The following is a 13,978-nucleotide window of genomic DNA, read 5'->3' on the forward strand; positions in this document are numbered from 1 at the left end:
TACTATACTTTTGGTATTATATCTTTAAAAACTGTACTAAAAATCCATTCAGTTTCAAGGTTAAAGTTATTACAGTTCCTATCAGGGGAAATATATAACTGCTAACCTATCAGCAAAGTTGAATAATTAACTCATTGCCCACCCACCCCTTTCTCCCTGGAAGTAAGAATGGCTGAAGTAGATCAAACCAAGGATGGGACCTTGTCTACAACATCTCTGCATCCCTGGTAACTGGCAGGGTAGATGAGTTTCATTTATGAAAACCTAGAAACAAACAAGCAAAAATGTTTGTGGGAATGGTCTTAAGTAGACACTTTTATTGAAGGGTTAGTAATTCAGCATAACATGTTGGAAAGAACTTCAAATCAGAATATATAAATTATACCTTCTATTGTTTTAATATAATTTATTGTCAAGTTAGCTAACATATAGTGTATACAGTGTGCTCTTGGTTTCAGGAATAGATTCCCATGATTCATCGCTTACATACAACACCTAGTGCTCATCCTGAAAGTGCCTTCCTCAGTGCCCATCACGAATCTTCCCCTCCTCAGTTTGTTCTCTGCATTTAAGAGTCTCCTATGGTTTGCCTCCCCCACTGTTTGAAACTGTTTCTTCCCCTTCCCTTCCCCCGTGTCTTCTAAGTTTCTCAAATTCCACATATGAGTGAAAACATATGATATCTGTCTTTCTCTGACTGACTTATTTCACTTATCATAATACCCTCCAGTTCCATCCACGTTGCTGCAATGGCAAGATTTCATTCTTTCTCATTGTCGTGTAGTATTCCATTGTATATATAAACCACATCTTCTTTATCCATCCAAAATTACACCTACTATTAATAGAAGGCATGCTTGTGGTACACCCCTTTGGTAAGTGCTTTAGAAGCATTATCTAATTTTATTCTATGAAGACTTACTCTATGAAGTAGCTACTACTACCAGCCCCATTTTATGATAATCCTGAGGCTTGGAGAGGTTAATTTGCTCTAAGTTACACAGTCATCAAGTGGAAGGGTTGAAATTCAACCCAGATTCATTGATACCCATGTTCCAGTTTGTAACCACAATAAGCCGTGACTCTGTCATGAATTAGTTTTGTTGTTTTCCTTATTGTCTCAGTTTCTTCATTATGCATAGGAAATAATGGCACGTGTGACTCACAGCGCTGCTGTGATGGTTGAGTCTGGTCAGGTATTTGAGAAAATTTATGTATGTCTATATCTAAAATGAAAGTGTTTTGTACAGAGGGAAATGCTCATGTATTTAATTTATTTTAATTAAGGTATTTGACCAGCTAGCCGTGTCATCTTGAGCAAATCTTTTAGCTCCCTGGCTTCAGGTTCCTCACCTGGTAATGGACGGTGTTGGACTAGATGATCTCTAGGTTCTTTCCAGCTCTAGTGACTCTTAAGTTTCCAACAGAAAGACTACAATCATGAGAACATTATTGGACTATGGGGATGGCAGGGATGGATCCAGAAGGGACATGGCAAAGTGGGGCATGAAATTAGCAGGGACAAAAACTCCATGACAACCGTGACTCCAGAGAGCGTCCCTGAGGGTTTTCTCCCTCTAATTGTCTTTTCTCGTGTTACCTCTGCGCTTAATAGCATATTTAAGAGGATCACCAGTTGTGGGCATCTCTCTTGCCCTGAGCGGACAGCCAGTTTCAAAGCCAAAGACTCCCATCTTGGAGAACAATAGGGCCCAGCTGGCAACTTCTTTTGGAAAAGAAATAAGCATTTTTAACCTTTGGCAAGAGCTCTGTCTTCTTGGGGAATCTGGGTCAAGGTGAGAGGGCAAGATTTAGTGAGAACGGTGGATTTTGTGCTGTCTCAATAGCCATGTGATTCTGGAGCAAGGTTTTATGGTCCTCAGTTTCTCCCATTCTTCACCTCCTCTCTCTGCCTCAGTCCCACACCTTCCACTGTGGGCTCTGTTTTGGGTTCTCTTTCTCCTAGCCAATGTCTCTGAACTTCATTAAAAAGATTAATCTCTACTCTTAAATATCAGGGATTATTCTGGGGTGAGGCATGAATGTTGAGTTCCTGTTCTGCAATTTCTTAAGGATGTGATCTTTTTTTTTAAAGTTTTTTAAATGTTTATTTATTTTAGAGACAGAGAGAGAGCACACGTGGAGCAATTGGGGGAGGACAGAAAGAATCTGAAGGACGCTCTGTGCTGACAGCAGAGAGCCAGATGTGGGGCTCAAATTCACAAACCGTGATTTCATGACCTGAGCTGAAGTTGGACCCTAATCTTGAGCTCTGTTACCTTCTGTTTTTTTCACCTGTAAAATAGGGGATAATGAGATCATTTAGAATCTAATGAGGTAATGTTTTTTTTTTAAACTAACAAAATTTAGAAGTCAATAATTGAGCACTGAATTAAAAATAACAATTTACTGGCTTTCAGGGGAATTTCCTCAGATCACACATTCTTGTGTAGGTTTTCCAATTAGGGGGATGTTGCGCACAGAGGTTCATATTTGCAAAATATTTTCATTGAATCTAATTAATGGATTTTCACTGAATCTCTAAAATAATGGAGAACTTTTATTGGCAACACTTTATTTTGAGAGTAAACAGAAAGATTTCCAGGTTCCTAAAACCATAATTGAAATGAAATAAGACAATTTTAGTTTTACATCCAAAAGTGGGTGAAAGAACCATTTGTTCATCATGTATTTATGCAGTTATGCAAACATTAGTATACAAGATGCTTATCACTAAATAATGGAACATCTCCACTGGACCATGCACTGTGCATAGTATCGTCAGCTCAAGAGTATTTGGTGGTGGTAGAACATGAAAAGTGGCATCAGGAGTTTACAGCTGACTGGAAGATAACAGAACACCACAAGATTGAAATAATTATATTTATTGGTTAACAATATTCTTGAGTGTAGGCTCAGAGACCATCTAATGTAGAAAATAATTATGTGAAGAGCTCCTTGACCTTTCAGTATTCGTTTTGCTTTATTTTTCTTTCACAGAGAGGAATGAGAATGGGGATGATAATTGCTAACATTTATTGAGCCTCTACTGTTTGAGACCATTTATGTCATTCAGTCCTTGCAGCAATCCTATGAGATAGTAAGTGTTATTAGCCCTGTTTATAGATGAGGCAACTGAGGCACAGAGAGGTTAATAACTTGCGAAGGGTGACATGGGCAGTAGGTAAAATTCAGGAAATTCTGAAAGTCTGTTTTCTCTGTCATTCTCTCTCTCCATCATTTTCCCTTCCCCTCTCCCTTTCTTTCTCAATCTGTGCATACAATTAAGGCTGTATATATTGTAATAAATTGTTTCTTATAAATACAGGAGTTGTCGAACATTGACCAAGCACAGAGACATTTAAAGAAGGAAATCAAAATCATACCAGTTATTACTTTTGGCATTTGTAATTGATTCGTGTATGTGTTGTGAGACAGAGAGAGAGATTATATAAAGCATTTTTTCCCTCCAAAAAAGGTAGAACTATTTGTGTATACTCATCAGCAGCATATGTGAGTGTCCATCCCTAATTGATTAATATCTTTTATATTACAGACATATCCACATTGTCTTTTTTATATTTTCTGGCTGTTTTTCTAACTTCATCAATTGTGTTTGAAAAGTACCTCATATAATGGGTTTTTCAGTTATAAGAAAGTTTTGAATAATTATATTTTTTCTCAGAGTTTCTGTTTTAGTGTTATATTTTGGAAATTTCTTTCCTATCTCAAGATTATATAAATGCATATCTATTTATTCCTCTAATGCCCTAATGGTCTAACAGACCATTAATGGGAGAGTTTATCATTTCTGTATCAATTAAAATACTAATTTTATCAGCTGTTAAATTCTCACCAATTTTTAAATTTATTCTTTTTTTTATTTACAAAAATTTTTTTTAATGTTTATTTATATTTGAGAGAGAGAGACACACAGACAGAGCACAAGTGGGAAGGGGCATAGAGAGAGGGAGACACAGAATCCAAAGCAGACTCCAGGCTCTGAGCTGTCAGCACAAAGCCCAATGTGGGGCTCGAACCCACAAACCGTGAGATCATGACCTGAGCTGAAGTCAGACGCTCAACCAACTGAGCCACTCAGGCGCCCCTAAATTTATTCTTAAATATGTATTTGTTCTCTGATACATGTCTATGTTTACAAGAATAATGAGTTATCCATGTTTATAATACTTAATATCAGAAAGTTCAAGTCCAGTTATTTTTTATCTAAATTTTTGGCTGTAATTAATATACTGTTTCATCTCAAGGAAGGACAGTTTGGGTATGTAGTACAGCCAATAGGTGGCATCTGTTACAAATGTGTTAGTGAGTCTATCATGTTGACTATATCAACCAAACATATTAAATATAACTTTGTAGTATTTGGTAACTGAAATATATACTTTGACATGTTTTTGACATCAAGGCCCGTCATAGATTGATTCTGGTTGTCAATTGACCCAAGTCTATTTGAAATGGAAAAACATTCTATGTTCAGGGATTGGAGGAACAAATATTGTTAAAACATTTATACTAACCAAAGCAATCTACACGTTCTTGCAATTCCTATCAAAATAACACCAGCATTTTTCATAAAAAATTTTCTAAAATTTGTATGGAACCAGAAAAGTCCCCAAATAGCCAAAATAATGTTGAAAAAGAAAAGCAAAGTGGGAAGCATCACAATTCTGGACTTCAAGCTGTATTACAAAGCTGTAATCATCAAAATATGATGGTACTGGTACAAAAACAGACACATAGATCAATGGAACAGAATAGAGAACCCAGAAATGGACCCACAAATGTATGGTCAACTCATCTTTGACAAAGCAGGAAAAAATATTTAATGGAAAAAAGACAGTCTCTTCAACAAATGGTGTTGAGAAAACTGGACAGCAACATGCAGGAGAATGAAACTGGACTACACTCTTAGACCATTCACAAAAATTCAAAATGGGTGAAAGAACTAAATGTGAGACAGGAAACCATCAAAATCCTGGAGGAGAAAGTAGACAGACACCTCTTTGACCTTGCCCACAGCAACTTCTTACTGAACTCAAGAAAACTAAATAGACAATAATTTACATGGTTTAACTCCAGAAATCTAAATAGTTTACCATGGCCCCAGGTGCTTTGACTGACTTCCACAGAAGGTCTGAATCTGTATTGCCTAGAGGCAAGGAAGCCTGCTGATCTACAGGGCTGATAATGCCTCAGAAACTTCCCCAGATTAACCCATAAAAGGCTAGTATGCCTGGCCTGCTTATCCACAAGCACAGCTGTCCTGCGTGGTTATCTTGAGCAATCAGTGATAGTAATAGCCAACACCTATTGGACAATTAATGTGTACTGGATTGCGTGCTGAGCGTGTGCATGAATTTCCTCAGATAACTCTCCCATTAACCTTACAGTTCAGGGGTTCTTGTCCTCACTTTGTTGGGAGTGAGTCATATCTAGTGTGTTTAAACCGCTGGGACAAGTACATAGAATGAGATGGTATCAGAATGAGAACTCTTTTTTTCATTTTATTGAGATATAATTGACATACAACACTGTATAAATTTGAGGGGTACAACACAATGATTTGATATATGTATACATTACAAAATGATTACCACAGAAGACTAGTTAGCATTCATCACTTTTCATAGTTACAGTTACATCTTCCTTGTGATGTGAACTTTTGAGATCTAATCTCTTAGCAACTTTCAAATACACAGTATAGTATTGTTAACTATAGTCATGATGTTGCACATTGCATTCCCCAAATTTATTTACCTTGTAACTGGAAGTGTGTACCTTTTGACCGCCTTCCCCAATTCCCCCATCTCCTACCCACTGCCTCTGGCAACCGCAAATCAGATATCTCTTTCAGTGAGTTCAGTTTTTTTAAATTTCGCATATAGTGAGATCATATTATATTTGTCTTTTTTGGTCTAACTTATCTCACTTAGCATAGTGTTCTCAAGGACCATGCAGCTTGTCACAAATGCCAGGATTTCCTTCTTTTTCATGCCTGAATAATATTTATATATAATATTGAATGTTAGCATATATTATGTATATAATAGTGTAACATTTTATATATCAATTATGATTTCTTTATCCATTCATTTTTTTAAAGATATTTTTTGTTTGTTTGTTATATATAGAGAGAAAAAGAATTCATGCATACAAGCAGGAAAGAGGCAGAGAGAGAGAGAGAGAGAGGGAGAGAGAGAATCTTAAGCAGGCTCCACACTGGGCACAGAGCCTGTCATGGGGCTTGATCTCACAACCCTTAAATCATGACCTGAGGCCAAAATCAAGAGTTGGACACTTGACTGAGCCACCCAGGCGTCCCTATCCATTTATCTTTTAATGGACATTTAGGTTATTTCAATGTCTTGGTTATGGTAAATAATGCTGCAATGAACATGGGGGGGGGTGCAAATATATCTTCAGAACACTAATTTTATTTCCTGTGAATATATACCCAGAAGTGGAATTGCTGGATCGTATGTAGTTGTATTTTTAATTTTTTTAGGATCTCCATACTGTTTTCGATAATGTCTATACCAATTTACATTTCCACAGCAGTGCACACCCCTATTCTCCACACCTTCACCAGCATTTGTTCTCTCTAACCTATTCTGACAGATGTGAGTTGATATCTCATTACATTCCCCTGGTGATTAGTGATGTAGAAAACACCTTTTCATGTACCTTTTGGTCATTGGGTGTCATCATGGAAGAATATCTATTCAGGTCCTGGGCCCAATTTTTAATTGGACCATTTATTTTCTTGCTATTAAGTTATATGAGTTTGTTTTATATTTTGTATATTAACATCTTATCAGATATGTGGTTTGAAAATATTTTCTCCTGTTCCATAGGTTACCTTGTCATTTTGCTTATCATTTTTTTTTGCTTGTACTTTAGGTGTGATATCCAAAAAATCACGGCCAAGTGATGTCAAGAAGTCTTTCCCCTATGTTTTCTTCTAGGAGTTTTATGGCTACAGATCTTACATTTTGGTCCTTAGTTCATTTTGAGTTAATTTTTTGAGTGTGTAAGATTTGAGTCTAGTTTTCTTCCTTTGCATATGAGATAAGTTTTATTTGTTTGCTTTTTTGGGAGAGAGAGAGTGTGTGTGAGCAGGGGAAGTGGGGGAGAGAGAGACAGAGGGAAATAGAGAGAGAGAGAGAGAGAGAGAGAGAATCTTAAGCAGGCTCTACACACTCATCATGGAGCCCAATGTGGGGTTGTATCCCATGACCCTGAGATCATGACCTGAGCCGAACTCAAGAGTTGGAAGCTCAGCTGACTGAGCCACCCAGGGGTCCCTCTTTTGCATATGAATATCCATTTTTGCCAACAACAGTTATTGAAGAGACTGTCTTTTCTCTATTGAGTATTTTAGGCTTTCTTATCAAATATTAGTTGAGCACATGTGACTGGTTCTGTTTCTGGGCCACACCTAAATGTATAAAGCCACTCCCTGGACTCTCTGCTAGAGTGCTTCTGGGTTTGGCAGCTTCCCAGGAGCCCTGGTCAGCTTCCTGGTTGGATGGTACTAGGAGATATACTCAGCAGTAGGTGGGGCTATGAATTGGCTTTTCTCCCTGGACATGGTGGAGACAGGCTCTAAAGCCAACAAGGCTCATTGTTTGAGGTTCTGAATCAGGCAGAACTGTGTGCTGATTTCCCTGGACAAATGAGGCCACTGTCCTAGCTCTGCAGGTGGGCAGCACTGCTGACTGCTGAACGATGCTCCTTTTTACGTGGTCTGGGCAGGTTTCCTGGTTGGGCTGGGCCTGATGGGTCAGTGGATGAGTTTATGAATTGGTTTCCAGCCTGTACAGAGTGGCAGAACAGGCTCCAATGCCAGAAAGCTTGCCATTTCAGATCCTAGATTAGACAGAACTGCCCACCAAATTACCCGGTGGTCAGATGGGACCACCATCTGGTCTCTGCAATGGGTAAAACCTCTGGTGGGGATTTCTACCTGAGTGTCAATGCAAATAGGAACTCAGTCTGCCAGGATCTGAGCACTGATTGCTGAAAGTCCTGCCTCCTTCTCCCTCACAATCGGATTCCCAGTAATCATACCCCACAGATTCCCCTGCCATCCCCTAGAGGTGAGACCAGATTGGACATCCCACGAAATGACCCACAATTCTGGGGGAGCTGGATAACCACTCACCTTGGGATCTCTCCCTCCCCCTCCTGCCCCAACTGGGGAAACCATAGGTAAAAGGAATCCTGTTGGTGTGGCACTGTGCCAGCATGGGAGAGTGGCAGTACAGTCAAAGTGTGGCTGACCTCTACCCACCTATGCGGTCTCTGTAGTCCAAGGTAGGTGTTTCTGCCTCATTTCCATGTTCTAGGATTTTCAAAATGTTGTCTTGCCTATGAATAGTTATTCTATTGCTAGTTGTCCTGGGGAGGGGGCTGATGTCAGGAATGACCTATAGTGCAATCTTGATGATGTTTTTCAGAACTAAAACAGCAAAGTCTAAACTCTTAACCACAGTACTATGCTGTTTCCTAAGAAACAAAATATTTTAAAATTGAGACGGTAGTTGAGAGCAATAGTGAGTTGTGCTAGCCTCTGTATGGAATAGTTTGTGTGAAGGCTTCCCTAAGAAGACGTATTCCATAACCTAATTGAGCACATCTGCTGTGACCCAAGAGAATGTTTTTAGAATTACATATTATGATGTAACTTACCAGGCCATTTTGGAGATGTTTTATTAGATAAAATTGTTTAAAGTTTGAGAAGTTATTATAAAAAGGATAATTTTTTTAATGGTTGAGATAAGAAATTTAAGAAACCTATCTAGATGATCATCTGGGGGGAAGAGCTATTTCAAATGTATTCTTCAATGATGCCACTTATGCAGCAGTTACATATTTATCAGAGGTCTTTTAAAAACCTATTATTTTAATCAATGATTCTTAGCATTATATATAAGAACCATAGGGTTTCTATTGCTTTTTTTAAAGTGGTCAATTTTTAAATATCTCTTTTAGTTTTCATGAGACGTCATGGAATAACTGAGAACCTGAAGCACTTTTTAAAAGGTAATTCCTGACAATTCAAGGTGAAAAGGTAGCATCTTTTCTTCAGGAAAGTGAAGCATTGCTTCTTTCCCAGTTCTCAGTGGAGGAGAGAATGACATATATGAGCAATGTAATTCTGTCATTTCACCTGAGTCAGCAGTGCATTCTCTTCTCTGTTTTCTGATTCTAGAAGCACCAAGCAAATGGTTGGGGGAGGAAATATTACAGAGGTCACTTATTTCATCCTTTTGGGATTCTCTGATTTCCCCAGAATCCTAGTAGTGCTCTTTGTTGTATTTCTGCTCATCTACATTATGACTCTGACTTGGAACTTGTGCCTCATCATCTTAATAAGGATGGACTCTCACCTCCACACACCCATGTACTTCTTCCTCAGTAATCTGTCCTTCATGGATATCTGCTATGTGACCTCCACAGCCCCCAAGATGCTCTCCAGCTTTTTCCAAGAGCAGCAGACTATCACCTTTGTGGGTTGCGCCATTCAATACTTTGTTTTTTCAATCATGGGACTGAGTGAGTCTTGTCTCATGACAGCCATGGCTTACGATCGATATGCCGCCATTTGTAATCCTCTTCTCTATTCATCAGTCATGTCACCCACCCTCTGTATTCGGATGGTGCTGGGGTCCTATCTGGCTGGACTCTCTGGTTCTGTATCCCAATTGTGTGCCATACTTCAGCTTCACTTCTGTGGGCCTAATGTCATCAACCACTTCTTCTGTGACATGCCCCAGTTGTTAGTCCTGTCCTGCACTGACACTTTCTTTGTGCAACTCTTGACTGCTATATTAACAGTGATCTTTGGGATAACAAATGCCTTCATCATCATGATATCCTATGGCTATATTGTCATCTCCATCATGAAGATCACTTCAGCTAAAGGCAGGTCCAAGGCTTTCAACACCTGTGCTTCTCATCTGACAGCAGTGTTCCTCTTCTATACCTCGAGTATGTTTGTCTATTTGAGTTCCAGCTCTGGTGGCTCCTCCAGTTTTGACAGATTTGCATCAGTATTCTATACTGTGGTTATCCCCATGTTGAATCCCTTGATTTACAGTCTGAGGAACAAGGAAGTCAAAGATGCCTTGAAGAGGTTACAAAAGAAGAGATGTTACTGCTGAGGTCCTGTCCAGATTTGTCCTATCAGAAACCTTAAAATAATATGCACATGAATGAACTATAACAAAATTCATACTGTCTTTGTATAAAGAAAGCTTAATTTGACACAGATAATATGCCAAATGGACTTACAGTGACTGATTTCACACAAACACAGTATATTGAAGTCCTGGAGATTCATACTTTCACCCTACATGAGGGGTGGCCTCATCATTTATCAGTAACTTTCAAGTATTTGTAAAATGTCAAGGTGTAGAAACTCATTACTTATTTTTGCTTTGGAGATTGAGTCCTGCTCTCTCAGACCTCTGATCATGAAGGAGCAGTAGGTGACAGAGACCCCCAGGAGTGTAGAGATTTTGTCTTCAAATATTTTGATGCAGCGTAATCCAGACATGATGGTGATTGATGTTTGTTCTGTATTGCTGCCATAGTGGGAATAAACGCACACACAGAATATGCCTTTGAAAACAAGATAAAGCTATACAATTAGCTGGTTGAGTTTCCTGGGAAGAGCAGTCTGAGATAGCTACTGTTTGTCTAAGGCCTCTTTCAGGGCTAGTCATCCAATAAGTTTGTTCACATCCAGTCTCTACCAGCTGTAATCTTATGAAGGAAAAGTGATTTGAATCATAAGAGGATTGGAATGAAGGATGTAGTCCCTTCAGTACCATTTACTTAGGAGTTTGATGGTTTACTTTCTTGCTTCTAGTGTCGAGTGGGTGTTTCTCATGGAAGATGATGTTCAAAATCCATGTCAGAGCCGATATCAGTTTTTTATATTGTGGGACTCAAGCCTCTTTCTCCCATTAAATGTGGAAAAATTTACCCTTGTCTGACATAGCCAGTGTTTCACACTGTTAAATCATTTCTGTTATTTCAAGCATCTGTTTATGTTTGGTATGAGGAGACTTGCATGAAAATTCATTGTAAGAATAGAGTTACTGCATATTAAATATTGCAGACTAAGAACAAATATGGGAAGTTGGTATATATTCTGTTTATTGTCTGTGTTGAATATTGTATGTCCTAGAGATTTATGGTGTTGTGTGGGGTGATATAATGTGTGGAGTAGATGGTTAGAGTTACTCTAATGCTGATACTTTCTAGGAAGCCTCAAGAGCCAGAGGGGAAATATTAGTGGGAGAGGCAGGGTTTTTAACTTTGGCCAGTTTTCTTTGTGTAAAGTAGAACATAAAGTTTTTGGTTCTTGTGATCTGTTTGAAAAGGGAACAAGTTGTGTAACAGTACTGACTGCTGATTTGCCAGATTGCTCAGACTTGAACCAATTGGTATAAAACAGATGTCATTACAATGACATATTATCCTTGGAGATTCATTGGGTTCTCAATGCTGTTTGGAGGGGGGGGCTCCTAATTCTGATGAATCATGTAATTGTTCTCTTTAATTAAAGATTATAAATGAAGAGGCATTTGAAGCCTTTGCCAAGTTTTTCACAAGTTTACAAATGGATGGAATTGAGAGAAGGGGAATCACTCAATCTCTGGGAGAGAATGTGAGGTCTTACCCCATACCAAGGAAGTAGTGCGGTGTGAATAAAAGATGTGTGCTCCCCTTCCCCACCGTGTAAGCTTAGGTATGCTCTTTGAAGTATTGTTCTTTAAAAATGTGTAGGAATGTATGTGAAGTCTTCCTAAGGAACCATGAGGGCTTCAGTAGGAGGAGCACCTCATAATCATTATGCTGTGCATGAGATTTCCATATTTATTTATCTTTTAGTTGCAAGGTTATACCCTTTCAAAAAATATCTCTCTAATTTCCTTGCTCTCCAGGTCCTGGTAACCACCATTGGACTCTCTGTTTCTATGGGTTTGGCTTTTTGACTCTGTATGATATTAGTGCTATCATACAGTTTATGTCTTTGTCTGACTTATGTCACTTGGCATAATGCCATCAGGGTCCATTCATGTTGTCTCAAATGGCAAGATTTCCTCCATGTCGTAGTTGGGTAATATTCCACTGTACTATGTGTCAACACCATGTCTTCTTTATAACTCTTTGTCATTCCATATATTGCCTATTATGAATAATGCTGCAATAAACACGGGAGTGGAGATTATCTTTTTGGTATCCTGTTTTTATTTCTGTTGAGTGTATACCCAGAAGTGGGGTTGCTGGATCCTATGGTAGTTCTTTAATCTTTTGAGGAACATCCATACTGTTTTTAATAGTGGCTAAACCAAGTTCCCTTTCCACCAGTAGTGTACAGGTGTTCCCTTTTCTCCAAATCCTCACCACCACTTATGACCTCTTGCTGTGATGGTAGTCATTCTAACAGGTGTCAGTTGATATTTCATTGTGCTTTTGTTTTGCATTTCCCTGATGATGAGTGATGTTGGGTATCTTTTTGTGTACCTATTGGCCATTTGGGTGTCTTCTAGGAAAAGTATCCATTCAGTTCCTCTACCCAGTTTGAAATCAGATTGTTTTCTTTTTGAGTTTTATGAATTCTTTTTACATGTTGGATATTAACCCCTTATCTGAGGTACATGGTTGGCAAATATTTTTCAGTATATGGTTTGCAGAGATTTTCTCCTATTCTGTAGGTTGCCTTTTGATTATGTTAAATTGTTCTTTGGCTGTGCAGAGGCTTCTTAATTTGATGTAGGTGCACTTGTTGACTTTTGCTTTTTTTGCTTGTGCTTTTGGTATGAGATCCAAAAAATAATTTTCAAGACCAGTGTCAAGGACCTTGTTCCCTATCTTTTCTTCTAGGAGTTTTATGGTTTCAGGTCTTATATTCCTATCTTTCATCTATTTAGGGTTAATTTTTGTGAGTGATGAAAGGTGTTGACCCAATTTCATTCTTATGCATTTGATGATCCAGTTTTTCCAAAACCATTTATTGAAGACACTGTTCTTTCCTCACTGAGGATTCTTGGCTCCCTTGTTAAATAGCAGTTGACATATAGGTGGGAGTTTATTTCTGGATTCTATTTTATTCTACTGACCTATATGTCTGTTTTTATGCCAGACCCATACTGTTTTGTTTAGTATAGCTTTGTAGTATAGTTTGGAATCAGGAGAGTGATTCCTCCACTCTTGCTCTTTCTCAAGATTCCTTTGGCTTAGGTCTTTTGAAGTTTCACACAAATTTTAGTATTTTTTTTTATTTTGGTGAAAAATATCATTGAAATTTGATGGAGATTTTCTTCAATGTATAGATGACTTTGGGTAGTATGGAAATTTGGAGAATATTAATTTTGGTTCATGAACATGGGATATCTTTCCATTTTTTGTGTGTGTGTTCTTTAATTTTATCAATTTATTTTAGTTTTAATAGTACAGATCTTTTACTTCCTTGGTTAAATTTATTTTTAAGTATTTTATTGTGTTTAATGTTACTGTGAATGGTATAATATTTTTTTACTTCTTTTTCAGGTGTTTCATTGTTAGTGTATAGAAATGCAACTGGTTTCTGTATGCTGATTCTGTGTACTGCAACTTTACTGAACTTGTTGATTAGTTCCAACAGTTTTTTGGTTGAGTCTTAGGACTTTCTAGATATAAGTGAGTGTGATGTTAGTTGTGGATTCTTATTTCTGGCCTTTATTGTGCTGCAGTCACTTCCTTCTATACCCAATCTGTTGACAGTTTTATTTAAGAAAGGATGTGGTATTTTTTCAAATGCTTTTTCTGCATCTTTTGAGATGATATGCTTTTTATCTTACATTAACGTGGTGCATCACAGTTATGTTTTTGTGTATGTTGAACCATCCTTGTAGGGACAATGTTCATCTAATCATGGTGTATGATCCTTTAATGTGCTGTT

The 13,978-nt window shown here is 38.0% G+C and overlaps 1 protein-coding gene and 1 pseudogene across 2 annotated transcripts in view; both read left to right on the forward strand.

Moving 5' to 3' along the window:
* Window positions 1–13,978, forward strand: part of LOC132661803 (olfactory receptor 5AN6-like) — a 132,851-nt pseudogene that overhangs the window by 70,617 nt on the left and 48,256 nt on the right. The gene's annotated exons all lie outside the window — the stretch shown is intronic.
* On the forward strand, window positions 9,249–10,187 carry LOC144613122 (olfactory receptor 5AN1-like). The gene has a single exon (XM_078434072.2). It carries the CDS (start codon window positions 9,249–9,251, stop codon window positions 10,185–10,187), a length of 939 nt encoding a protein of 312 aa, XP_078290198.2.

The sequence above is a fragment of the Panthera onca genome, chromosome D1 (genome assembly GCF_046562875.1).
Source record: "Panthera onca isolate mPanOnc1 chromosome D1, mPanOnc1 haplotype 2, whole genome shotgun sequence".
Classification (NCBI taxonomy): Eukaryota; Metazoa; Chordata; class Mammalia; order Carnivora; family Felidae; genus Panthera; species Panthera onca.